Genomic DNA, 27,185 nt, shown 5'->3' on the forward strand with positions numbered 1-27,185 from the left:
TACTCTATAAAAATGAACTGGTCTGTTTTATGTAAGGTGATAACACCTTAGAGCGTATGATGATTAAGTAAACTGGCATAGTTCAACAGACGAGGTCTTACTAACCTTTGAATGTTGACAAAAAAAACTTTCGCCCCTATCTGATTCAATTCATAAAGCAAACCAAAGATTCTATTCTTTTGTACAGTTTTCTAATTTTTATAAATAGTGTGTCTTACATATCAAGGATTATACATGCTTTTTTTTTTAAATAAAAATTTGTTAAAAACTTTATTTATTCCTATTTACCAGGTACTGTTTTATCAGCCACCTTTTTTAAATCTCTCGGGTTTCACTAGACTCCTTTTATTTAGCGGACTTTCTGAATTTAGTTAATGAGCAAGTAAATTTATTACAAAAACAGAAAGTAGTGTGCTCCATTTTTGTACTTCTTTTTTTCTTTTTCTGCGCTTTTTTTTTAAGAGAAAAGTAGAAAAAACATGCAAAACTACAACTCTCCCCCATACCAAGGTTACGGACAACAACAACAACAACAACAGCAGCAGCAGCAGCAGCAAGGTGGTCGGCTTCAGGACCTGACCTCTAGTTTTAGCCAGTTCAGTCTAAGAGATCAATGGTCTCACCTCTCATCTCATTTTCCTCAACATCGCGAAGGTGGTGGTGGTGAAATTGTCTGCGGTCCACTACTTCGATATATTGGCATCAACTATGCCACCCGCGAGTGGCAAGGTTCGATCCTGATCGTCTCCTCAGACGATGAGGCCCCACCTGTGGATATCCAGCTAACTGAACCTGTGACGCAGCAGAAGCAGTGGTTCAAACCTCGCGCGGAGAAATTGGATACCTACCGCCACAAGTATCGCTTCTGGCGATATGATGTGCGTTTGCCAATGACTAACCATGATCAAATCGCTACCTACTCGACTGCCCGAAACAACTGGGCCAGTCCACAGTTTCAATTTCATCTACCTTCGTTTTATAACTCGATGCGATTCATGTTTTATTCCTGTAATGGGTTCTCTGATATCCCACAAGAGATCAAAGACAAATTTGGTGAAAAGGAGGCTCCGCTTTGGCAGGATGTCTTGGATAGACATGAGGTGATGCCGTTTCATGTGTTATTGGGTGGCGGTGATCAGTTATATCAGGATAGGTTGATTAAAGAAGATTTCATGAAGCCTTGGGTAGAAGAAAAAAGTCCTGCAAAACGTTTGGCAATGGAACTGAGTGAGGAAATGAAAGATGGGTTTGAGCATTTCTATTTTTGGAATTATTGTAAAAACTTTGGGTAATCGGAGACAAAAAGATACACATACACAAAAGATGTTGAGTAATCTTTTTTAGGTTTAAAGAGAATCCTGTGGTTGCTAAAGCATTTGCTACCATTCCATCTATGAATATGTGGGATGATCATGTAATGTGTATATTGAGAAAGGATCGAATTGTTTTATTAATAATACGTTTTTTAGGATATCATTGATGGATATGGTTCTTACCCTTCAGATATGCAAAATGCGGATTGTTTTAGAGGTTTGGTCTTATAAAAAGAGAATATCTTATGACTAAACATACGTATTATATAGTTCTTTTTGAAAATGCTTGCAGATTTTATTATTTATTTCAACAACACACAACTGTTGAGTTAGCACCTTACCACGGAATGGTTCGAGGTACACTTCCTACTTGCAATCATATCATTTCTACACTTGGCCCAGATATAGGTTTTGTTGCCTTGGATTGTCGTGGAGAAAGAACAAAGCACGATATCTGTGATCCAGCTACTTATGACGGTGTATTTCAAGCGATCAATTCCATGATGCCATTTACCATTAAACATATGTTAATATTGACGGGTGTACCTTTAATTTATCCTCGTTTAACCTTGTTTGAAAATCTGATGGATGGTGCAGCCGGATTTAACTTGGCTACAATTGCTGGTAAAACAGGTGCATTAGGAGATATGATTAGTGGACAATTAAACAAGTGGAATGGTGATCCTGAATTATTAGATGATATGAATGATCGTAAGGTGTATACTTTGAAATACAAACACAAAAATAACATACATGATTATTAGATTGGACTGCTGGAAACCATGAAGTAGAAAGAAAGAAATTTATTGAAAGACTTCAACAATACGCTCGTGAAAAATCTGTTCGAGTTTCATTCTTGGGTGGAGATGTAAATATAAAATTATTCATGTTGTATTTAAGACTGACAATATAAGTCATAGGTTCATTGTTGTGGTGCTGGTAAATTGTATTCAAAAGATATGAAAGAGAAAGAAGAGGGCGATCCTTATTTTATGGTACAAATCATTTCCAGTGCTATCGTTAATGTACCTCCACCTCAAGCACTTTTGACCATCTTGAATCAAAATTCCTCCTACATCACATTTAATGGAAACACTGAAGAAAAAATGTATAATCTATTTAAGCGTTCACCTAATGGTAACACTGTAAGTAAATGAGATGATATGATGTGTTCTATATGACTCAACTGCTGAGAATAGAGACAAAATAAGAAATTGATGGGAATGAGAAATTATTGTGCGGGGTATTATGATGAAAAGACAGGAAAGATAAACTTTTGGATACAAGCAGAAAAGGAAGTGGGTGTTAAGGGAACGATGGGATACCTTGTTGACGTGCCTCGTCTATTATTTGGCCAAGCAGGATATCATCTTTATCATCAAAACAAGCAGCAATTGCTAGCTGAATATGCTAATTCAGGACACAGACAATCTCAACATCAACATCAACATCGATTATTTAATGCTTTTGACAGATTTACAGATGCTGTTGAACAACGTCTGTCCATGCCTGAAGCTAGTAATTATTAGTAATAAATTATTTGCCAATTTAAAGAATTGATTACAGCTTTCTTTTGTAAGAATCGATTTAAAAATAATGTAAAAGGCTGATTTAAAAAGCTATCCAAGACAAAATAAATAAATAAAAAAGCTTGGATTATCAAGCTTATTGATTGTTTACAAATGCAACAAAGCCGTCAATAAAAAAAAAATCTGCTTTGTGTAATGAAAATATTCTAAAACGACGAGTTTATGCAGAACGTGCTCTTCCTTTGTCTTGCAAAATCATTAGCAACGAGTTAAATTTGGAAAAGAAATTAGTTGAATATGTACTGTCTTTATCTGCTTAATGAAATCAGTACACAGATAAATTAGTAGATTTAAGATGTGTATACATTAATGACTGTCATCTTATGTCACCACTGGCTTTAATTGGCCTTAGCATGTATCTGGCTGTGATATACGCTCAGAATAAAAGGAGCAACAGACTGGCAACGATGCCAACGCTAGACATACATATCATAGTCTTGTTAATATGGTTCATACTTTCTGTTTGCTCTTAATAATCAACCTATTTCAAAGCACAGAGCCTCTGAGCTATATTTATAAAACTTGACAGTTTCCGTTTTAATAATTCTGAATGCAAAACACAAGTGTACTAACTTTGTTTATCAAAAACTGAACTAATCTAATAGGTAAAGAAAAGAAAATTTCATTGGTTGATTAAAAAGTCAAAAAGGAGGGTTACCAAGGAGATATTATTATTGGACCCAAGGGCATGTGAAAATAGAAAGTACCCAACTCCCTTTTATGATCATCTACTGTATCACATGCTCAAGATTATAAAATAAACGTCATTGATCTCTCTTGGTTTAATAAAAGAAACACTCTCCGAAATAATCTTTCTTTTTTTGCTTTTCTTCATGTTGTCTGAATCTATTCATCCTGATTATGTACCAATTCCTCATCTTCCTGCTTGTTTGAATGGGAAGTGGAAGCAAATAACAAACTCACCTTGTTTGAGAACAATCATGAGATTCAAAGCTGGTACTTTATTGGTAAAATAGATTAAATATCAAGAGTATTCTCCTAACCATCAAGCAGCCTCCTCATCATTTTCCATTTGATTCACGAATCACAGTATTAAAAGGCACAATACAAATTGATGACTTACAATCAAGTCAAGCCTATCTTCTACGAGAATCTGAAGATTGTACAGTTCCTGCTCTTTTAGTCCATGAAATGCAATTCTTGGAAGATGTGGAGTTTGAATTTGAATTGAAGGATTCGAGTGATTTGGTCATTTATTGGGATTTTGAAGAAAGATAGTTACGTGCACCCCACTTTTTTTTTGTTTGCTTTTACTTTTTATTGAATAAAGAGATGACAATATACAATTTATATATATTCGATCGTCATTGTCAGTGTATTTATTTTCAAAAATGGTCACATAAAGCAGCAACGCCAACAACTTCAGTTACTGGTACAAGTACCACAAGTCAAATAAACAATAGTAGTCGTCTGGGTCCCTTAACAGCTACTACCACTAACTCTTCCTCTCGATTCTCTGCTTCAAGTGCTAATTCATCTAGCCATAATGCCACTAATACTACTACTACAGGAGATAACAATAGCTCTTCACTTGTTCAAAGTCAAACTGTACAAAGTGGATTGGCAGCAGGAAGCGTGATTTCTATTGAAGAAGAGGCCAAACTGGTTTATGGTGTTATTTTATCTTTACGTAACTTTGTACGCAAGTTGAGTGGAAGGTAAATACGATGACAATCTCATATACTTTTTTATAAATATTCTATTGTTAGTCAAGATGGATTTATATCATATAAAACATCTACCTATCGTCTACATTATTATGAAACACCTACCGGATTAAAATTTGTCATGAATTCAGATCCAAACACAGAAAACTTGAAGCTTGTTTTAAAACAGATTTATATTCAGCTTTATGTGGAATTTGTAGTCAAGAATGGTTTAATGCGTTTTGATGATACGCGTTGGGAAATTAGCCAAGGTTATTTACAGACAACCGAAAATACAGAATTACAACAACAACCAATCACTCCACCATCAGGAAATATATCAAACGAATTATTTAGAATTGCAGTAGATCGTTTCATTCGAAGTCTGAAATCTTTTGAATAAATGCCATACATTATAAACCAACTTTATCATTCAGGCACAACATACTCTATTCTCCGATTGTTTTATTTTTTAAATGACACGTTATTAAAACTTTTAAGGATGCGCTTAGTAGCATCTTGATTGCTACCATTCTTTATGATATATTTCAAGTCGCTTATTACTGCAGGAGTTAGGGATTTGGTAAAAGTAGTATCTTTCTTTTTGTGGGAGACCTCGACTTCTTGTGCTATTTCGTCTGCTCTGTTTACAATAGATGAAGGTATACCAGCCATGGTTGCCACGTTCATACCAAACGACTTTTCACAGATACCCGAAGTAAGTTTATACAAGAAGGTCACATTATGCTCATCTTCATCCATCAAATATCCCCTATGTTATTGTTAGCACCCCTTTTTCTTTCTATCTTTCTTTCGTCTACTTACATGTGCATGTTGTTGATTTCTGGATTTCTTTCAAATTCTTTACAGAGGGCTTGGTAATGAGTAGCAAAAATACCCAAACAGCCAATATGAGTACACAAATTGTGTAATACGGCATAGGCAATAGCATATCCATCATGGGTCGATGTACCTCTTCCTAATTCATCCAAAATCACCATGGATCGAGGTGTGGCTTCTTGAAGGATTTTACTTGTTTCAGTCAGCTCGACCATAAATGTCGATTGTCCACCCATAATGTTGTCATTGGCTCCAATTCTCGTGTAGATTCTATCACAAGGTGTTAGATAGCATGACCTTGCAGGCACGTATCCACCCAATTGTGCCAAGATGATAGCCACACATGTCTAACAATAAAATGAGCAAAAGCTGATTCTCTGATATTTTTTAATTACCTGTCTTAATAGAGTTGATTTACCACCCATATTAGGCCCAGTTAGTACAATCATGCTGGAGTCTTGACCACCCAAGCTAACATCGTTTGGTATAAAATCTGTTGATACGCTAGAGAACCTGGTTAGAAAAAATATTGGATTATGAGAAGTCGCTTTTTACCCAGGCTTGACACAAGGATGTCTTAATTCTTCAAATTTAATTGTGCTTCTTTCTTCATCCAATAAAACAGGTCTACAAGCAGGTTCTAATTATGCATACGTTAAGAATATAATATGAAAACAAGTGCTATGAGTTGTACCTCCCATATTCATAGATCCTTTTGCTAACCCCATAAGTGCATCTAATTGGGCAATAGTGTTCACTACAGATAACCAAATGGGATAAGATTGATCAAAATGCTGGTAGACTTGTTTAGAAAATGTCTTGACAAATTCATTCTTTGTCTCTAATAACTCTTTGTATTCTGATACCAAGTTCTTTACTGTACTATCCCAATATCGGTTTAATTTCTATATGTGGAACCACAGTAAGAGAAATGAATTAGGATTGTCTTTGATAGCTTACAGAGGTAGTCGACATTTGAATCCAGTCTCTTGGAACAGAAACTCCTTTAGGTACTTCAATCTGGTAGATATCTTTACCAAGATCTCTGTACAAAATGGAAGGGCATCTAATATATATAAATTAATACTAAAATACACAATATTGTATAGTACTTGTTTACTTTAGTTGTTTCTTTAACGAATTTAAATGGCTTTGAAATTGATTTTGTACAGCATCGATCTGATTCATAATATCATCCCATGCTTCATTCTTTCCACTTTTAGGAATCATAGCCTTTACTTTTTGGTCTATAATAAAAAATAAGTGCCTTGTTTCAATTTATATATTTTCTTATAATTACAATCCATATCTACATCTGCTGTAATGAATAAACTATTCAAATCATCTAAAATAGGGTCAATATTAGGAAATTGATCAATCATTTGGCTAATTAAATTTGACTTCAATTGTGACTGAGACTCTTTCAAAATATTGATTACGTTCTCAGTCATCCTAAAGCCTTCCAAAGCCAACAGAAACTCCTTGACCTTGATGCGGCCAGAATGAATACGCGACATCAATCGTTCCAAATCAGGCAAGGAGGCCAACTGTTTAGCCACGCTTGAATGTAAATCCCAAAGTTTCATCAAGTCCTCAACCGCATCCAATCGATCATTGATATCCTTGGGTTGACGTAATGGGTGACATAACCAACGTTTAAAGAGTCGTTTTCCGAAAGGTGTAATACTGTTGGCCAGTAGCTTGAATACAGTGCCTTCGATACCACCATCGTAGGAGTTTTGGAAAATTTCAAGATTAGCCAATGTCTGGCCATCAAGGACGAGGGATGTGCCTTGCCGAATGGGATCATACATGACAATGTGCTTTGCAGAAAGTAATTCTTTATCTAATTTCAACTACATAGAAGGTATAAGCATAAAAATGAAGGAAGACATCTCAATATAACTCACTGAACGAAGGTACCAAATCATACCACCAAAAGCAGACATAAGCATAGGATCCGCATAAAGTTCTTGCATGGCTTGATTAAACCCAGAATTTTGTTCATTATCAGTCATGTCTGACCCAAAGTATTCATTCATCTTGATTTCATCCTCTGTTGTCTGATCATCCCAAAATTCTCTTTCTGGCAAAACCATATTCCACAATGGTTCGTTCAAGGTTGACTTGATCATCTGTATTGTGGACTTGGTCAATCGACCCTTTTCAGTCACAAGCTCTCTTGGTTTGATTTGCATCAAGAGTGTACCCAGCTTGGTTCGATTGATATCATCTTCAAAATGGACCAAGTTAAACTCAGCTGTGGCTGTATCTACAAAACAGATACCAAACTTTGGAGGAATTTCTTCGTTTGTACACAGTTCCTTGATTGACATACAAAAGGTACTCAAATCATTTGTTAATAGGCCGGCATCCACCAGAGTGCCCGCCGTTAAAACTGAAGTTACTTCTCGACGAATGATCTTGTCTTTTGCTGATGCACCGCTCTTTTCACGCATCGACTTACCAATTGCGGTCTCCATTTGGTCCACTTTGACAACCTTGTAGCCTTTTGCAATAAACTGAGCGGCCCAATAATCAAAGGACATTTCGGGTACTCCCACCATTCTCATATTTACGCGGTCAGTAAGCTTCAAATCAAAGTCTCTATGACCAATATCCGCATCCTTTTCGTATAATTCTATACGCAAATAAATCATGTCAGATTTTTTTTTTTTTTTGCTTTTTTTTTGCTTTTTTTTGCTTTTTTACCATAAAATTTCCCTTTTTTGAAAAATACAACCTATTTGTTGATGAGAATTCAAATGTGTTTACGAATGAATAAAACTTACAGTATCCCAGTGTTTACACTTTACTTCCCAGTATTGTTTTTCAAATGGGGTGAACAGGCTCCAAGCAGAGGAAGGGATGAATAAAGTGCGTGGATCATAGTCAGGGGAATCAACAGGGTTCTTGTCAGCATCTTTAATATCCTGCAGCCACTGGTATCTCGACTCATTTTTTTCTTTAAATTTCTGATTTCGATCCTAATATTTTTATATCATTATCATTTCCCCTCCTTTGATTCATATTCCTTACCTGTTGTTTTGATTGCGTAGTGACCGGAGGCTTATGGCCACCAGATGAAAACAAAGAGCTGGTGGTTGGTCTTGATGGTGAGGAAACAGAGACTCTCTATGTTTAAAACATAGATGAGTAAAACATGTATACTTTTTGTTCTTTAATAACATTACTTCAAACTTTTCCGCAATAGGTGTCATTGCAGTCTTGTTTTTAGTTGCAGCATAATCTCTTTCAATTTCCATCAGCTCAGTATCAGATATATCATCAAACATAGCATCATCTTCATCCGCCTTCTCTTTATCTTTTGCACTCGGTGTGAATTCTTCATCACTATCATCCTCTATACGGCGTACTAATCTGCGACGCTTGCCTAGAAGTGTGTTACATACTGCATTTTCAGCGATAGCGATCAAATACCTGAACTTTGAGGCTTGATCGTTTCATTTTCTTCTTCACTATCTGTTTCCTTGTAACTAACTCTACCGCGTGCGCGTTTCTAATAATCTTGTTATTTCTCTCCTCTTCCTCCTCTCTCTCTCTCTCTCGCGCGCGCGCTTTTTTAAGCAGAGAGTTTTTATTACCTGTGAATGATCGGTGACAGGTTGATCTACTTCCATTGATTCATCTTGTTCAGCTTTCTTCTTCGATGGCTCAACTTTCTTCGGTGGCTCGACTTTCTTTAGAGGCTCAACCTTCTTTGGAGGTTCGACTTTCTTTGAAGTGTCTTGTTTTTTGCCGAAAAAAGATAAAATGCTTTTTTGTTGTAATGTTTTGTCAGGCATAATAAAAAATCTATAAAAAAAGAATATGTGAAAAGTGTTGTCTTTTTTTTTTTTTTTTTTTTTTTTTTTTTTTTAATGAAATGTGACTTTGGACGCGACTTTCTGTTTCCTAACTGCTTGGAAAAACACATAATTCATGGTTTAAAGTTTAAAATATACTTTATCGTTCACTTCGATATATAATTTTTATTTGAGAAATAAACAAATAACAAGAAGATGTCACATAGTGTATACTTTGGGTGGACCAAGTAACAAAGGGGATCTATTTTATAAATAAAAAAATATATATTTATTTTGTGTTCCTTTTTCTTTTTTTTCCCCTTTTTATAAACAATGTCAAACACAAGTCCACACCAAAAATCAACAACCGCTATTATCAAGCGAAAAAAGCGGGTTTTATCATCCAAAGAGCCAGTGACGTCTCCTGCACGGCAAGTACGTCAACGCACAACATCTCCTGTTAATGAAGATGAACAAATAGAGAAGCCATCACCAAAACGATCCATTTTAACACTTCAACAAAAATCAGAAACAGCCAAAAAGACATCGAGAAGAAAAAGAAAGTTAAACAATAATACTTCTTTATTAATTGACAGTAGTGATGAAGATCCTGCTTCAAAATATTTGGAAGAGATGCCTAAACCAGTCGTTGTCTTGGGTACACCTTCAAAACAAAGAAAGAAACTAAAGCAAGAAGCACCAGTATTAAGGGAGGAACAACCTAATCCATTGGACTTAAGTCAACACTCTATATTGCCTAATGATAGCTATGTAGCTCATCTGCCAAAGAAAATGTCACATTCACAAAGTGAAGAAGAAGATGGCGCATCTATAAATATGTTTTATGATGCTCCTTCAGAATTTGACCAAGCGGATAAAGATGTAGAACAGATGAACATTGTAGAGCGAATGAGTGATGTAGAGCAAGTAGATACTGTAGAACAAACACATAACATAGAGGAAGTGAACAATGTAGAAGTAAATAGCGCGAAGTCGGATAATATGGAAGTAGACGACAACGATGTGGACAGTTCTGATCGAAACAAAGAAGAACCGGCTAGTACAAAATCCTTTTGGAGTTCTCTTTTTAAACCATTTTTCAAACAATAAGAAAATTTATTTATTTTTTATATTAAAAAAACTATTCTTCTTCTTCTTCTTCAAGGACTTCTTCCTCTTCCTCTTCTTCAAGATAATCTTCTTCATCCATAAGCTCTTCATCAACAGTAGCTTCTTGGTATTGTTGGTATTCAGAGACCAAATCGTTCATGTTAGACTCAGCTTCAGTGAATTCCATCTCATCCATACCCTCACCAGTGTACCAATGCATGAAAGCCTTTCTTCTAAACATAGCTGTGAATTGTTCATTGACACGCTTGAACAATTCTTGAATGGCAGTACTGTTACCGATAAAGGTACCAGACATCTTAAGACCCACTGGAGGAATATCACAGAGAGAGGTCTTGACACTATTGGGAATCCATTCAACAAAGTAAGAAGAGTTCTTTTGTTGAACGGCCAACATCTGGTTTTCAACTTCCTTGGTAGACAAACGACCACGGAAGATGGTGGCAACGGTCAAGTAACGACCGTGGCGAGGGTCAGAGGCAGCCATCATGTTACGAGCATCAAACATCTGAGCAGTCAATTCGGGAACAGATAAGTTACGGTATTGCTGAGAACCGAAAGCAGTAAGAGGGGCAAAGCCGACCATGAAGAAGTGAAGACGAGGGAAGGGAACCATGTTGACAAATAATTTACGCAAGTCAGAATTTAATTGACCTGGGAAACGTAAAGAGGTGGAGACACCAGACATGACAGCAGACACAAGCTGATTCAGTTCTCCGTAGGCGGGGTTGGTCAACTTCAAAGTACGGAAACAGATGTCGTAAAGAGCTTCGTTATCAATACAGAAAGTGGCATCACAGTTTTCAACCAATTGATGAACTGTCAAGACAGCATTATATGGCTCAACAACAGTATCAGAAACCTTGGGTGAGGGAACAACAGAGTAAGTACAGAGCATACGATCAGGATATTCTTCACGAATCTTGGAAAGCAAGAGGGAACCAAGACCGGAACCGGTACCACCACCAAGAGAGTGACAAAGTTGGAAACCTTGAAGACAATCTGTGTGTTCAGCTTCCTTACGAATGATGTCCAAAACAGATTCGACTAATTCAGCACCTTCAGTGTAATAGCCCTTTGCCCATGAGTTACCAGCACCGGATTGACCAAAGATAAAGTTGTCAGGTCGGAAGAGTTGGCCGTATGGACTGCCACGGATGGCATCCATCGTGGCTGGTTCAAGGTCAACCAAGACGGATCTAAATAGCATGTTGAGGATATCAAGGAAATAAACTATTTTGTTTATTATGAGCTTACCTTGGAACATATTTACCGCTTGAACCTTCATTATAGTAAACATTAATACGTTCAAGTTGTAAATCATTATCACCAGCATATGCACCAGTAGAATCAATACCATGTTCTTGACTGATAGTTTCCCAGAATTTTTGACCAATCTATTATTTACATTAGCATATAATATATCTCAGAGTATATATCACACTTTACTTGGTTACCACATTGACCTGAAAAAAAAAGAAAAAAAAAAAAAGAAAGAGATGAAGATGCGAGATGAGTGAGATGAAGTGGGTTGTGTCTATTATAATTATACCTGCTTGAACGTGAATAATTTCTCTCATTATTTATTGTTATTGCTATTGGGTATAAGTTGTTTTAGAATGCTTTTTGGTATATGAAAAGTTTAAGAAAAAGAAAAAGAAAAAAAGGAGTAAACGTGTATTTTTGAAAGAGAAACACATATACTTCATATATTCTGACTTTCAAAATAGTGTCAACTTTTTTTCTTCTTTCAATCAAAACAAACGTGGCATTTTCCTAAGACGAGAAAAGATTCGGTTTTGTTTTGTTTTATTGCTCTATTATTTTCGTTCTTTTTCGTTATAAACGAGAGATTAGCACATGTATCATAAATACACTATTTAGGCGAATGTTCTTAAAAGGAGCAAAAGGAGATTCAACCCCTTGATAGGTGACGGAGTAATAAAGAACAACTGTTTTTGTACCTGAATTTTAAGGGAGTGAAACTCTATATTGTTTTCAGTACAGGTTCGGATTTGTACAGATTGAATAAGGAAGGGAACAGAAATCATAGCAATAGCTCTTCTCTTTGTGTTTTTCTTTGATTTAATGAATGCAGTAGTTTTCTTTGCTTTGACAAATACATACCAAATTTTGAATGCAATGTTTGTTTATTTATTTGGAGTTACACGAAAGCTGACATGATTCTTATATTCTGCTTTCCGTCTGGCCATAGGGCTCAAAAAGCCTTCCTATTCATAGACGTGTGGGTTCTTTGCAGCATGAATACATCACAAAATACATTATTTACTGCCTAAAAAAATAAGTTACACCAAGAAAATAAGACTGTTTTAACTTTTCAACCTTTCTTTCGGGACGAGATATTTATTCTTAAGAATGGATAATCCCGATTCGTCGAGCTGATAGCTTAATACCCATTACTCGGCCCATATTCATCATACATAGTTTCACTAGAACAGAGTATTATATAAGCTTCAATTTTTCTGTATCTTTTTGCTTTATTTGTCTATGCAATCGATTTTAAAAGACCTTTCCCAATTCCGACGTTCTCTCTCTCTCTTTTTTTTTTTTTCTTCTGAGAAGCAATCAAATTTTTCAAAACTCTTTACAATCAACTTTTTTTTGTGATGATGATAAAATTTATTATGGCTCTTTTTTCACTCAAAGTTTAATAGACTGATTCCCTATAGAAAGATGTTGTATTCAAGTGTCTCAATCTTTTTTTGAAATGGGCGTTCTAAAGCATTCTTTTTATCTTATTAAAAAAAAAAATAGTCTATGACAAGTTCGCCACATCTTCAACAGTGAGATTATCCTTGAAATTGACTTCGCTTGTTCTTTTTCACCCATGACAAGGGAGATTTATTATTCAAAGAGATAATAGCAGTTTCATTTATTTCTTGAAAAAAATTAAACTGTACTTATGATTCATTAAATGCTGAATACAGAGCCAAACACTTTTCATCTTTTTAAAACACTACCCTTTGCTTAGCTTAATAAGAATGTGGCACACTTTTCATTCTGAACGTGTTCTCATTTCTTACTTGCCACAGAGCGGAGTTGACCTGGATAGAGGCTACTGTCCTAGTAATAGAGCTATCTACGTTAGACTTTTCTTCTACTCTTCAGGGAACCAAATAGAGTCAGTAGGTTGATTTGTAATACCATTATGCTGTAAATACACATATGTGCAAATAGAAAGAGCACTATAAGACACACATATACAATATTTATTTATTTCAACTTAATTACAGTGTAACTATTATTTTTATATTCAAATTTCACCAAATATAGACAATTATTAGGAGGGCATATTAAATGTTTCAAGTGGTACAATAATATCTTTATCACCTTCTCTAAATGCTTTCAAACGACTAACAGAGATACGACCGGTAAAGCTACTTGATTTAGCACAAACACCAGGCTTGCCTGCGAAAAACCACTGAGCTTTCATGGCCACTAGTTTATCAATGATACCCAATATGCTTTGGTCAGCATGTGTATCAATAGGGATAATGTTCCAGTTCGTTGAGGGCAACTCCTTATACGGGATCGGGCGATCTGTTGCAGATGTCAGGGTAACGTTAAGATGCTCATAAAGGTGCCGAATTGCTTGGTGATGTTCTGGTCTTAACTGATTTGAATAAAAGGAGCTTGATTCTGGTCTTGCGCCAGTTGCATTTAATAAATGTGGGTAATCTGTCAACAGAAAAACATTAGGATGCTGATGTTCTTGGTTTTTGTTGTCTAATTTATGAATTCTTTCGATCAAATCTTCCGCACAGGGGACTAAATTTGAGAGAGGTTCTAGCCTTTCCATTCGCCAATGAATTGCCATGTAGGGTTTTAATTGAGAGGAAATTTTATCTGCGATGTTTACTAAGTTTTGGCTGTAAGGTATAGGTACATTGGCTCCTTCATTTCGAATAAAGTTATATCTAGAGGAGACTTTTAGTATATTAACATGGAGTACTTCTTTTTTACCTTCTGTCATAAAAGAGATTGATAACATCTACGGGTTTATCCGAACCACCGATGTGTTCATATTCGCGAGCTTGATCGCCTAATAGGCTCATCATTATTTGTGTAATATTTCCATCCTTTTTTCTTGGATGTGAAATGTCTAAAAATTGGTAGCTACTGATGGGTCTATCAGAGAAATCAAAGGAAGATTTAAAGCAGTTCTTTTGTTTTTTCAATAATTTTGATTTTTGACTTCCTTGAATATGAATCTCTTGAGCGGTTGGAAGAACACCCACGGCTTGTCTTTCCTTTATCCATGCTTTGAATTCACTCATAGTGATGTAGTTGAAATGGCCTTTTCTATTTTCTTTTAACCACTTTATTTGGTCATAATAAAAATCAAATGGGCTAGATAAACATGCGCCCAAGTGAGAACTATGAACATTTGGCAATACAATCGTACGCCCAATCTTTCCAGCTAAAAATGCAAGCTGTCTAAAATGCATTTGTGCCTTTGACTCTATAATTATTTATAAATAGATTAATTCTCCTTTATTTTATTTTTTGTTCTAGCTTCCTATTTACCTTGCTCGGTAATAACAACAGGTAAAATAAACCTGCATCTATCGCTACCACAATACTTGCGGTCTATTTGTTTGAATAGACTATCTTCTTTGTTTATGGGCATGCTTGGGTTTGTACTTGGCCATCGGTAACTGTATTTAACCATAGGGGGATAAGCAAAAGGTTTCCTGTCATTTTCTTGTAAGATAGATATAGGCTTATAGTGAAATGTATAAAATAGGGTTGGTATAAGCAGTGAAAATATAAAAAAGACAATAAAAAGAATATAGTTTTTAATTGTTGACATACTTTTGAAAGAAAGAGAAAAGATACTAAAAAAAAGATCTACGTAAAAAAATAAGAAGATAAATTTAGTTTAGTGGGTGATCTTTTAATTCTAGCATTTTGTACTACACCCTTTGAAACACATATACTTTGTCAATCAATATAAATTAATATACAAATATGCGCCGGTGATCTATTTAAAGCTACTACGGCCAATATTCTCTTTCAATCTTATTTTTATTTTTTGCTTTAAGCTATTTACTACTCTTTGTTAAAATTCAGCTGAAATTGTGAAAGCCTCGGTACGGTGTTTTCAGACAATTTTAAGTTTTTTTTTCGGACAAAATCGAAGCTTTTCTTATTGGTGACTGGTCTCTTGCTTTCTAACTGACAAATAGAATACTAAAACAATTGCTTAAATGTAAAATTAGGAGTATCTCTCTGTTCATGAAGAAGAGCATAATGGTTTGCAAATAGCTGAGTTCTGAATATAATTTGTTGTGTATCTTCACTTACAAGATTTATTATATTTGAATTTAACGTTGTAACGTTCATAAACACGTTTATCAAAAGAAACTTTTTTTGTACTTTCAAGGTTTTGTGTAAGTCTTTTACTTTGGATAATATATGATCCTTGCAAAGAGAACATGCTGTACTGTGATCTGTTATATTACAGCTAGAGTATCTGTCAAAAGAGTCATTCATTCCTTGTTGCTTAATTTTCCATTTTCTTGCTTCACACTTGAACTTTGCTTTCACTTACCGTTGACTTCAACTTTAGTAAGAAAAAAAAAAAAAGACTCCATAGTCATGATCTGTAAGGCCATTTTGTGTATACGAAACCTGCTAACATCTACAGTTTCTGGATATGCAATTGCCACAAATAATAGTCTTTACTGTATTGTTAAAACTTTCTACGGCCTTTTCACTTTGCATCTATTATTAGGCAATCAGAGTAATAATTTTTCAATGATTCCAGCTTCTGTTTTTTCTATGGTTACATGTATTTTATTTTAAACATTGATTTGATGTATTTTAGGCTACAATGAGAAATCCAAAGATTTAAAACAAAGAATAAAAATATATTCAGGTAAGCAGACGTTAATGTAGCAAAGAAACTAATGTCTCTCTCTACTCTTGGCCTAAATAGGGAATAGTATATGGGCGACTAAAACTCCACACATCAATCAAATCGTATATTCTTGTTGAAGGAAATCCAAATGGTTATTTTGTGGCTATTTTAAATCTGATGTTGACAATTACAGCTATTTGTTATCTGGGCTTTTAATTATAAGTTGTATGTGATTGGTATGATTCATGCCCAATTATACATTAAACAACCATAGAAAATAGCAGTAATGGTTTCATTAACAAGTGACATTGCCTACATGTATTTGTATCTTTCTTACAAGCAAGATGTTGTAGCAGCTATAAGACTACTATATATATAAACCTTCAGTCATAATGGCATACCTTATCTCTAGCATATCTTTATTTTTGTTTAAACTTGAAATTTACTATCTAAATTCACTGAAGACAAATAGCCTGGAATTCATTTTCATTTTATCTAAAAAAATTAAAAAATCGTCTGAATTCAAAATCAAAGCAATGTATTCATGGGCTGTGTTGAACTCAGCAATGATATTTTTTTTCTATAACTTTTCTAATGGTGAAATTTGAAAATAGGCCTTATGGGCAGTCGAGTTCCTTTGATGCACTTGCGTCACAAGCCAAAAAGAAACCGTTTTTATTCTTTGGTCTGCCATTTTTAACAATTATGGTTGCAGGTTCATTTGGTTTATCACAATTAACTCAAACAAAATTTGATCACAGAGACAGACGACATACAAAAGTAATTGACAGCAATTTGTAAAACTTGCAGCCATTAAAGAAGAAACTGAACTTTCTTTTAATTAGGTACAAAAGGAAGAAGCTATAGGCATGGATAAAAATAGACGTAAATTAAGTTTACAAGAAGAGTACTTTGTAAGTTGTAAATATCATACACCATATCATTGGCTTATTTGAAGTATTCTAGCGCTTACAAGCAAAAACAGACGATGAATGGGAACAAGTTAGAATCAATCGTCCTTCAGAAAATAAAAATTAATACCCAAGCAGAAAAAAAAGAAAAAATATCTTTCCTGCATTTTTTTTTGTATTTTTTTGTGTGTAATTTTTTTAAATTTTGATCATAATGGATGTTGAAACAAGACTACAAGCATGCATTTCCATTCCTCACCAAAAAGAAAAATTAGACGCATTTAGTTCTATATTAGATGACATTCTTTTATCTAACAACACGCATGATTTAAAAAGTTATATTGACGCTGTCTTGAATGAACAAGTGAATTTGGTGATTTCTAGGCAACTTTTATCTGAATTCATTGCTTTATTTAATCATAAAATAACAAATCACGCAACTCAAAAAGAACTTTTACTTTATGCCATCTCACGTACTCAACCCCGTGCAGTTAGTTTTGAAGAATCGGTAAAGAAAAGTGAAAAGGAAAAAAGAGACAAGTTGAACTAAAAGAAAACACATAACCATGTAGCTGTCGCAATTAAGAGAAAAATTAGCTGATGTATATGAAAATGAAGAAGATAATCTAGAAGCAGCTAGAACTTTACAAGGCATACCGCTTGACTCAGGACACCGGTAAATAAGTACGACTTCAAAAAAAAATCGCATTAATCGTATTATTTTAGTGCTGTTTCAGATGATTATAAACTAAGGGTGTATATGCGCATCGTGAAATTATTTTTGGAAGAGGATGAGGCAGTTCAAGCCGAGGCTTATTTAAACCGTGCTGCTTTATTGATTGCGAGCTCTGATGATGCACTGTTATCACTGACCTACAAATTATCTCAAGCACGCATTCTGGATGCCAAACGCAAATTCTTGGAAGCTTCTTCAAAATACCATGAATTAAGCTATGTCGGAAAGATACCAGAAGATGAAAGGATACTCTGCTTGTAAAACTTGAAACTCATTCCCAAACAACCCCAACTCACTCGTTATCATAGGACGGCAGCAGTACAGTGTGCAGTGTTAGCAGGAGCAGGCCCACAACGATCACGTACATTAGCTACATTATACAAGGATGAAAGAACACATCAACTCTCTTCTTATTCCATTCTCGAAAAGACATATCTCGAACGGATCATTCGTCCTGATGAAGTCTCTGGGTTTGTCAGTACACTCAAGCCTCATCATCTGGCGCGTTTGGCAGACAACACGACCGTCTTTGACCGCGCCATCATCGAACACAACTTACTTTCAGCCTCTAAAATTTACAACAACATTCGACTAGACGAGCTAGCCACCTTATTGAACGTTTCGACCGAACACGCCGAACAGATAGCAGCACGAATGATAGGGGAGAATAGAATGGTAGGCAGCATCGATCAGCTGGAGGGTTTGATCTCCTTTGAGTCTGGTGGGGCTGCTCAGGACGAAGAATCTGGAGCGGATGCAATCAGTGCTGCTGCTGCTGCTGCCAATGGTACATTTCAAAACAACCTGCGTGTGGAGCAATCAATGTTGGAGATCATTAAATGGGATACAGCAATTCAGTCACTTTGCTATGATATGGATTCTGTAATCATGTCTATTCAAGAGAAATACCCTCAATATGCTTTATCTAAAATTCAACAATAAAGAATAAAAACAGTTTTTTATTATTTCGTATTACATTCTATTATTCACATACGTGGAAAAATGGGGTATTTTGCTTTGGTTTTTTTTAGATACGATTTTGTAATATGTTTTCAATACATGCATTAATATAGTCTTTTCTACTTTGCATCGGAACACCAAAGAAGGCTTGTAGTTCTTCACGGACTTGTTTCTTTGTCACCTTGGTTAGATCGGCGGTTTCAAGTATACGCTTTACTTGCATCATGATTTCTTCATTCTTGATGCCATCTCCTTGACCAAATCCATCCATCATCAACGAACGACTACTACCTGCTTTTTGATTAAATTGTGGGGAGGCCTGCATAGGGATGTATTGGCCAGGTAAATTGAATTGATGAGCGGGGGCAAAAGAAGCCATGGACCGACTTGAAGGAAGCATTTGAGAACTAGCGGTTTGGGGAGGCATCATTGGCATAGAGTTTGAGGAAGGGAAAAGGATGCTGTTTTGATCCATGCCAATACTTTGACGTGGTAATTGTTGGCTTCTGACAGAGGAGTGCACGCTCATGTTGTCAGGTATCGGCATCATCATCATGGCTGAAGGTGCGCCGTACACAGAGCCTCCTCCTGTGGGGGAGGGACGAGGGTAGCCTCGACTGCCTTGTGTATAGCCACTGCTATGAGAGTGATTATCACTCCAGTCCTCTGAAAGCATTTGCTGTTCGTATTCAGACCACTTCATGGTGGGGATCGATTTGGGATCAAACGTGCCTTCGTCTGCAGCCACAGCCACCTTCTTTCCCTTTTCACCAACAACCACACGCGTATTACCCCATGAAAAGTCATCAAAATGCCAGTAAGCATAGACAGGGATATAGAATGAAAAGACGGGTGTGGCAAGTAAAGAGACAAGCATCCACATGATGAATTCCCATCGTCCTTTGACGATAAAGAGCAGTGCTTGAAGACCATAGGTACCAGCAATGGTCGCGATGGATATAATGGGCACAGTGTCGCCATCCAGAGTAGCCAGCGTATAGATCAAATAACCCAAGTAGCCTACGAGAGCAGGCATAGCCAAGGTGCTGATCAAATCCAGCATGACAATAAAACGCATCGAGAAACAGCAGAAACCACAAAGTCGAGGCAAGAAGACGAGTTCACCCAGGTTGTGGACGGTTGAGTTGATCCAACGACGACGCTGAGAGACCAAGACAGACCAAAGGTCAGGAGCATTTGTCTGGCATTTGGCATCCGGATTAAACTTTGTCTTGAAATCAGCAAAGTGCTTCAGCAAAAGAGTGGTCAGGTAACGATCTTCACCGAGATGAAGCAAATTTTTCTTGTGCAAGGTATCGACAACATTGACAGAATAGTCCGCAATGACTTCGTTGCTGATAAACAATGCACGTTTTCCATCCACAGTACGAACACGATACATGGTGAAACAACCAGGAAGACAACTGACGGTAGAAAAGAGGGATTCAAAGGACTTGATGAGATGGTGAGAGATAAAGTATTCATAGACTTGAATCATCGTCACCCAGGTATCCTTCTCATTTGATAAATTGGTTTCACCACAGATACCAATGATCTTTGAATCATGAACAGCACTGGCTACCAAGTAATTCAGACCCTCCGGCATCACTTCTGTATCAGCATCCACCATGAGTACAAATTCGTAAAAATGAGGGCTGACACCAATCACGTTTTTCATTTGATGGTAGATCTCGAGCTGCATGGGATTCATGGGCGCATCATAATGAACACGGTTGAGGAACTGCATGAGGACCAGTTGGGAATCACGCTTACCACGATTACCTGGCTTCTGACGTTCACGAGGGTTACCGCACTTGGCAACGACGATATAGGGCACGACATGTCCAGCCACTTCATACAGTCCAGAATAGATCTTTGCCATATTATGCTGCTTGGAGCCTTCACCGACAGAGACAAACGAGAGCGGCTCGGGATCCACTTGGGAATCTACCCCAAGGATATCGAGCACAATACGTGGTGTGGGCTTATCATTCCCGCTACCTACAATCATACCATCACAAATCACAAAGAGCAGCTTACGTTTATCATCGTAATCCAATCGAGCAATGGAATCAATCGTCTTTCGGAGCGAACCTTCGTCTTCTGTATAACACGTCACTTGACAGATCACAAACTTGTCATGCTCCTCCGGTGCACGCCTGCCTCCGAATCGAATGGCAGCAATGAACTTGAAGACAATGACAGAGGCCAAAAGACAGGTGACGATCAGCAAAAGGTAGGTAGAGAATTGACATTTGGCCGAATTTCTTTCATCCACAAAACCAACAAAGTATAAATTCCTCAGACAGACAAGCTCTCGCTCCAGGGTGGCAGCATCCAGATTGAGGTTCCTGACGGCCTGGCTGATGTCAGAACCTGATTGCTGCTGGAATAAATCCACGATCTGCTGGTTCAAGAAGTTGGTGTCCACACCTGCTGGAGCAGCCGTACCTCCTGGGCCACGAGCAAACCGACCGCCCATGGTATAAGAAGTAATATCATAGATCCTGCTGTCAATCACTGCCCAGATACGCAAGGCCTTGATTCCGTTGATGATCGTTTCTGATTTGGATTGGTCAGAGATGGCCTTCCACTCATAGCCCATGTGGCCGACCTTGTAGTTCTTGCGAAGGAGCGTCATTTGGTCATAGTACCAGTTGGGGTTATAGGCGTCTGAAGTATATCGAAAGTCATGGTATTGCCCATTGGTATCCGTCAAGTTGATTCGATAATCCATCGAGACATAGGGAGACACGCCTTCACACAGGGCAGATACCTGGACAGGAAAGAGATCCGTCACGTCCTGTCCTCCATACTCGAGCACGGTGGAGGTAGGCACGAGCGTCTGAGGATAATGATGAGGAGCAAAATTGGTGAGATGAAAGACCTCGCCTCGGATGGCAACATAGGCCCCCTTGGTGTTTGTCTTGTCATGACTTTTCAATTCGCTGGTCGAAAACACATGCTGCTTTGGACAGATGAGCTCACCAAAAAAGACCAAGAACCAGATCACAAAGGCACACACCAAAAAGATGAGCATACACAGCGTCACCTTCTCACGCCAGGCCACACGGACATCCTTGCGCTTCATACGACCACACCAGACCAAGCATTGGGAAGGGATCCACCAGGTGCAAAAATAGACAAAGTACAACCACCGCTTACGGCCGGGTGTCATCCTCGCCTCGTCTTCCTCTGTCTCGTTCATGTTCTCGACCACGGGGTCTTGCTGAGGAATGAGAGCCAGGCCGCCTTGATGGCTGCCATAGGTCTCTGAACCGTAAAAGGAATCGTCGTGATCCACGTAGGGATTGGACTCATCCTCTGAATAAAAAGAGCCCATATCATTGTCCTGATGGTTTTGAGGCGGTAAGGGAAGATCGGCCGCGGCGGCTGCGGCTGCGAATGGATGGGACGCTGTATCGGGTTCTTCTTTTGTATGATCTCTTGCTTGTCGCTGTTCCACTTTCTCAAAGGAGCGTAGCTGGTCTTCTAATGCTTGCCATGCAGCTGCGCTTAAAAAGACCTAGGAAAAAAAAAAATAAGAGGTGGGACGGGGGTACAGGCTGGGCATAGTCACCTTATGTTGTGTAATGGACATGTTGGGTGTGGTCCAGTTCATGATGCCTGCTGCCATCTCACACTGAGAACGTAAAAGTCGGGTGGTATCCAGGCCTGGAAAGAGGTGGCCGTAGCGTTCGAGAAATTCCTGATGGCTATAGGATTCGACATAGTGAATGGTGGGTGATTGAAGGAGAGAGGGCAGGTGGAATGCACCGATTTGGGATTGAACCCATTTGAGATCAAAGCTGCCAGATTCTTTGAGTTTAGGAAGGATACAGTACACCGTCCAGAGTTTGGCTTCTTCAAGGGAATCGACCAGTTCGTCCAGGGCAGACTGTATCTGGGTCAGGATCGTCAAACTCAGATTTGCTTCTCCTCCAGCACTCTTTTCATTGTTCGTACTACCCTTCTTACGCGTCGATCGGCGTTGAGAGGGTCCCCGCATGGGCTTGGCTGATTGTTGTGCGGCAATGATGGCCGTGCTGTGCTTTGGATGATGCTGTGTCTTGATGTTGGCAAACAGGTCGACAACAAATGAATTCCAAGAAGGTTGAACGTCCATGCCACCCTTGAAGAGGGATAAAAAGTCGACCGAGATCTGATTGTTGTTGTGTGCGATGAATCCCTGGGTGGAATACTCGACAGGTGTATCACCATAGTGACGGATGACAAAATGGCGTGCACTTGTATCGGAATTTTTGACAGAGAAAGCAGGATGGGAGGAATTGAACTTGATCAGGGAGTCCATGAGGTGCGTGTCAGTGTAGGTGCGTTTGCTGACATCGGTCATGGTATTGGCTTGGTGGCAGATGCCTTTGGGCCGGGTGAGCAGGTTCAAGGCAGGGGATGGGTAAGCCACCTCGGGCACATGAATCCCTTCCGCTCGAAACAGATCGGCTTCGACCTCAAACAGGGTACGATCGACGTAGGCCTGAATGTGTTCACTGCACAAGTTGATGCAGAGCTGTTCAAATCCTGCGACCGGATAATCCGATTGAAGACCAGGGAAATCCAGCAAGCCGATAAAGCTATTGAACTCTTCCACACACGTCTTGCTATTGATTTTCTCGACAATCCAGGAAAACAAGAGAGAATAAAGCACCTGACAGAGCTCATCACGTTGAAGCGAAGCCTGTTCGGCATTCAAGATGAGGGTCGTGATATCTTTCCGGATCAGGGTCGTCTTGAACGTGAGCACATTCTCCAGCGCGTGGGGATCAAGACCCAGGAAATCCGCGACGAGATCCAAAAGTTCTGTGTTCTTGACAAATGCGGCTTCTTGTGTACCCGTGCCTTGAGGGTCGATAAAGGTGAGATTGCCGAGATGGAGAATGGTGGCGGCGAGTTGAATGATTCTTCCCATCTGCTCTTTTCTAAACCCACAGGTTTTCATGGCCGTCTTCAAGTCTTCAAAGCGTTCGGCGTCCGTCGGCAGGATGGCTCGCTTGCTGAATTTCTGCAGGTAGGTGTAGCTGGAGGGATCGAGGAGCTGAAGTGTCGTTCGCTCGTCGGGGGACACACCAGCTAATAAATAATAAAAGATATTGAAATTGCCATCCAGGGAGGATTGTACACAGTCTGAGGTAACACGAGAGGATTCGAGTGAGTAGTGAAGGATCTTGGAACCAATCATCCTTCCTCTTTCGTTAAATTGAATTTCTGAATAGTAACCATAACGCGATGAGGACGTGCCTTTGTTGGTCTGACAGTGACCAAAGGCCTCAAGGAGCCTTTGCGATTCGATGATTTGGGTCTGCACTTTGGATTCCTTCTTATGACTACTCAGTCGTACAAGGTGGCGGAGGGTCAATTGACGGACATCGGACTTACCACTGCCACTCACTCCTCTATGGGGGAAAATAAATCAATTTCGTTCTCTCTTGCTCTCTTTGATTTATTACCGCAAGACAATGGCTTGATCGCTGCCTGTTCTTCTCATATGAAAATAGATGCGATTGACAAGATCAAATAAATGAGGGTCTAGTGAGGGTGGATGGCCCGTAGCATCTTTATAAGCCGCCACATATTCCAGACTGGCTTGATCATCATTCAGTGGCAGTGGCTTCAATGGATTCAAAGCAAGGATATGCCGAGAGCTGATGTTGGTATATATCTTATGCTCACTATAGCGAGTACGTAAACAGTTGGCAATGCTATCCGTGGTTAGAGTGGATAAGGTGGATAGGTCTGCTCGATTGAGATGATCTCCATTCTCTTTTAAATTTGATTTTCTCGATTTCTTCATTTCAATCTAACCAAGTGATGAAGAACAAAGAAAAAAAAAAAAGAAAAAGAAAACAAGATGGGGAACGGTTGTAAAAGGCAAGTTTTTTTTATTATTTTTTTTTTGTCCTTTTCCATTGTGTATCCGTTACACAAAGCAAAATAGATAAAAATAACTGTTTCTTTTAAAAAAGGAAAGTTGAAAGCAGTAATAAATAGTCGATAGTAAAATAAAAATAAGGCAAGTAAAATTATAATTATTTTATAGTTCAAAGGTAAATAGACAGTGAAGAAGAAGAAGAAAAAAAAATGTTTTTATGCTCCGATCACACTGTTTTCTACAAGTGTGTACCTTGAAGACGATCGCTGACATGGATGCTTCTTGCTGTATTTCTTGTGACAGGCATGTTCCTTTGAATGACGATGATTACGATGGCAGTCATTTAGATAATAAAGATAGAGGGATGGAAGAGGGGTGATTGCCTCTTTCATGATCGGTTCTGGTACTTTCTTTGTTCTCTTTGGTATCTCGATGCTATCCCAGCTACAGTCATCATCTTCTGATTCTCTCAATAGCACCGAAAGATCAGGCACAGAATAAATGGATCTGCCCAACTGCATATTTTCTAATTCTCTTTTCAGTTTCATCGGCAGCTTCATCTTCTTTTCCTCCTTCTTTTCCTCTTCTTCCTCTTCTTTGACTATCAACGTACTTGTAGATGATCTTGCTGATCGACTGCTTAATTTGATCGTCGTCGGCGACAGTGGGAGCTCATCTTCCATATCATCTTGCTGTCTCTGATGCTGCTGTTTAATCAATTCAGGGGTAAGTGGCAAAGAAGAAACCACGTGTGGCATGACGACCCTCTTTTCATGGTGACCAGAGCATGTATGATCACCACTGTGGCATTCACTGCCATGCGAATGCTTCTTTCGTCTACTCTGCGTCGTTGGATGACTACTGCGTTCATACAACGGCCTTCCTCCCTGGACCGTCTTGGATTGGCTGGCGACGACCTTGACCATCTCCAGTGAGGACTGGTGTAATTTTTGAATTTGTTGCTGCTGTAACAAGAGTTGCTGCTGCTGCTGCTGCTGCTGAAATTGCTGCTGCTGAATCAAGAGTTGCTGCTGATGCTGCAGTTGCTGCAATTGCTGCTGCTGCTGAACAATGATCTGCTGCTGTTGTCTCTGTACCTCTTGCTGTAATTGGAGCTCCTGCTGTCGCTTGATCTCTTGCAATTCTTGCTGACATTTGAATTCCTCTTGCAGCCGCTTGAGCTCCTGCTGGTTTTGACCAGGCAACATGGAATAAGCAGAAATGGAGCGATGGATCTGGTACTTGGCCTTGCTTTCTCCTACCTCCTCTTCTTCTACTGTGGATGGTAAAGGACGAAGAGGTAATTGAGAAAACGAATGTCGGACGTAGGAGGGAGAGGTCACTAAAGGAGCATGGCGTTTTAACAAACCGACGTCAGGTTGTGTCTATAGAACCAAGGGAGCGTTAAAGACCTAGATGTGAGCTGTTTTTATTAAATAACCTACTTGAATTGGCATGATGTTGGCCATCGTCGAAGCAGATCGAATGAGTTGACTTTGTGGACGTCTTTGAGGAGTGATGTTGTAAGCAGACGTGAAGGATTGAGATTGAACGAGTGTTCTAGGCTTTTCAGAAAACAAGGTTGGCATCGATGGTGATGAACTCAAACCCTCCTGTGTCAAGGGAGACATGGTCTTTCTGACCTCCAATCGATGTCTTTCCTTCATTCGATTCATCAATTGCTTATTCATCACAGGCATAGAATGCCTTTGGTTCGATGCCTGGCTTTCTTCTGTGTCAGATTCACTATCATCACTACTATGCAGCAGTTGATGATTACTTACAGAAACGAGGAGTCTAGGAGATGGGGTCCTTGGTTCTGATAAATTGTCCTGAGCAGGGACGGTGGGATTGAACTGTAACAAAGGAACGGTTGGCTTCCTGCTCATGCTGCTGTGTTTCACTGGGGAAGGAGGATGGCTGGGTGGAACGGGTGAGGAAGGTTCGGGGTTGAGTTCCTTCATAATGTCATCCATCAAACTTGATTCGGATGGCTTGGAGAGAGCAGGAGAAGAATAATTGAGTGGTTGAAGGAGAGGCGTAGAAGAAACATGGTGCGATTCCTTAGGGTGAGACGGAGACGATCTCGATCCTTGTTTTCGAGATGATTTTTTAAAGTTGAGTAAACCCATTAAAGTTAAAAGGAAAAGAAAAAAGGAAAAAAAAAAAAAAAAAAAAAAAAAAAAAAAAAAAGGTAAAGTTTATATATGCAAAGCAAGTGCTATATTTGGAGTTGTTTGGACTTTATGGGCTTTTTTATCCATTTTATTTTTACTTTCTATCCAAGCATGAACACACCCCCTTATACTCTCTGTACTCAATCGAAACGTATGTGTATTGCATTGCATTGTTACCAAATTCGTACAATCTTTCTATTTCTCTGCAGGTCTACTTGCCTTTTTATTTATTTCTCCTCTTTCTTTTTTTATTGTTTTCTATCATCTTTTCATCTTTCTCCCTGATC

At 38.4% G+C, this 27,185-nt stretch overlaps 9 protein-coding genes across 9 annotated transcripts; 4 read left to right on the forward strand and 5 right to left on the reverse strand.

Annotated features, from left to right (window-relative positions):
- Positions 1 to 479: 479 nt before the first annotated feature.
- RO3G_11158 (uncharacterized protein) lies at positions 480 to 2,842 on the forward strand (the record flags this gene model as incomplete). The annotated part of the gene is made up of 7 exons (XM_067665742.1): positions 480 to 1,288; positions 1,345 to 1,414; positions 1,470 to 1,530; positions 1,584 to 2,024; positions 2,078 to 2,181; positions 2,234 to 2,458; positions 2,513 to 2,842. 7 exons carry the CDS (start codon positions 480 to 482, stop codon positions 2,840 to 2,842), a joined length of 2,040 nt encoding a protein of 679 aa, XP_067521843.1.
- Positions 2,843 to 4,195: 1,353 nt separating this feature from the next.
- Positions 4,196 to 4,972, forward strand: RO3G_11159 (uncharacterized protein; the record flags this gene model as incomplete). The annotated part of the gene is made up of 2 exons (XM_067665743.1): positions 4,196 to 4,581; positions 4,633 to 4,972. 2 exons carry the CDS (start codon positions 4,196 to 4,198, stop codon positions 4,970 to 4,972), a joined length of 726 nt encoding a protein of 241 aa, XP_067521844.1.
- A 418-nt stretch (positions 4,973 to 5,390) lies between these two features.
- Positions 5,391 to 9,050, reverse strand: RO3G_11160 (uncharacterized protein; the record flags this gene model as incomplete). The annotated part of the gene is made up of 14 exons (XM_067665744.1): positions 5,391 to 5,756; positions 5,805 to 5,880; positions 5,965 to 6,049; positions 6,104 to 6,314; positions 6,370 to 6,475; positions 6,530 to 6,656; positions 6,710 to 7,265; positions 7,320 to 8,050; positions 8,122 to 8,152; positions 8,202 to 8,396; positions 8,449 to 8,544; positions 8,604 to 8,803; positions 8,851 to 8,929; positions 9,015 to 9,050. The coding sequence occupies 14 exons, from the start codon at positions 9,048 to 9,050 to the stop codon at positions 5,391 to 5,393; spliced, it is 2,895 nt and encodes a 964-aa protein (XP_067521845.1).
- Positions 9,051 to 9,548: 498 nt separating this feature from the next.
- Positions 9,549 to 10,216, forward strand: RO3G_11161 (uncharacterized protein; the record flags this gene model as incomplete). Its single annotated transcript, XM_067665745.1, has 2 exons — positions 9,549 to 10,142; positions 10,202 to 10,216. 2 exons carry the CDS (start codon positions 9,549 to 9,551, stop codon positions 10,214 to 10,216), a joined length of 609 nt encoding a protein of 202 aa, XP_067521846.1.
- A 140-nt stretch (positions 10,217 to 10,356) lies between these two features.
- RO3G_11162 (tubulin beta-1 chain) lies at positions 10,357 to 11,923 on the reverse strand (the record flags this gene model as incomplete). The annotated part of the gene is made up of 4 exons (XM_067665746.1): positions 10,357 to 11,542; positions 11,601 to 11,740; positions 11,793 to 11,809; positions 11,896 to 11,923. The coding sequence occupies 4 exons, from the start codon at positions 11,921 to 11,923 to the stop codon at positions 10,357 to 10,359; spliced, it is 1,371 nt and encodes a 456-aa protein (XP_067521847.1).
- Positions 11,924 to 13,644: 1,721 nt separating this feature from the next.
- Positions 13,645 to 15,036, reverse strand: RO3G_11163 (uncharacterized protein; the record flags this gene model as incomplete). Its single annotated transcript, XM_067665747.1, has 3 exons — positions 13,645 to 14,281; positions 14,328 to 14,826; positions 14,892 to 15,036. The coding sequence occupies 3 exons, from the start codon at positions 15,034 to 15,036 to the stop codon at positions 13,645 to 13,647; spliced, it is 1,281 nt and encodes a 426-aa protein (XP_067521848.1).
- Positions 15,037 to 17,352: 2,316 nt separating this feature from the next.
- RO3G_11164 (uncharacterized protein) lies at positions 17,353 to 18,135 on the forward strand (the record flags this gene model as incomplete). Its single annotated transcript, XM_067665748.1, has 3 exons — positions 17,353 to 17,646; positions 17,711 to 17,814; positions 17,865 to 18,135. The coding sequence occupies 3 exons, from the start codon at positions 17,353 to 17,355 to the stop codon at positions 18,133 to 18,135; spliced, it is 669 nt and encodes a 222-aa protein (XP_067521849.1).
- A 766-nt stretch (positions 18,136 to 18,901) lies between these two features.
- Positions 18,902 to 24,337, reverse strand: RO3G_11165 (uncharacterized protein; the record flags this gene model as incomplete). Its single annotated transcript, XM_067665749.1, has 4 exons — positions 18,902 to 22,360; positions 22,415 to 23,854; positions 23,972 to 24,245; positions 24,300 to 24,337. 4 exons carry the CDS (start codon positions 24,335 to 24,337, stop codon positions 18,902 to 18,904), a joined length of 5,211 nt encoding a protein of 1,736 aa, XP_067521850.1.
- Positions 24,338 to 24,936: 599 nt separating this feature from the next.
- Positions 24,937 to 26,352, reverse strand: RO3G_11166 (uncharacterized protein; the record flags this gene model as incomplete). Its single annotated transcript, XM_067665750.1, has 2 exons — positions 24,937 to 26,106; positions 26,167 to 26,352. The coding sequence occupies 2 exons, from the start codon at positions 26,350 to 26,352 to the stop codon at positions 24,937 to 24,939; spliced, it is 1,356 nt and encodes a 451-aa protein (XP_067521851.1).
- Between the last annotated feature and the right edge of the window lie 833 nt (positions 26,353 to 27,185).

The sequence above is a fragment of the Rhizopus delemar genome, genomic scaffold (assembly GCF_000149305.1).
Source record: "Rhizopus delemar RA 99-880 supercont3.9 genomic scaffold, whole genome shotgun sequence".
Taxonomy (NCBI): domain Eukaryota; kingdom Fungi; phylum Mucoromycota; class Mucoromycetes; order Mucorales; family Rhizopodaceae; genus Rhizopus; species Rhizopus delemar.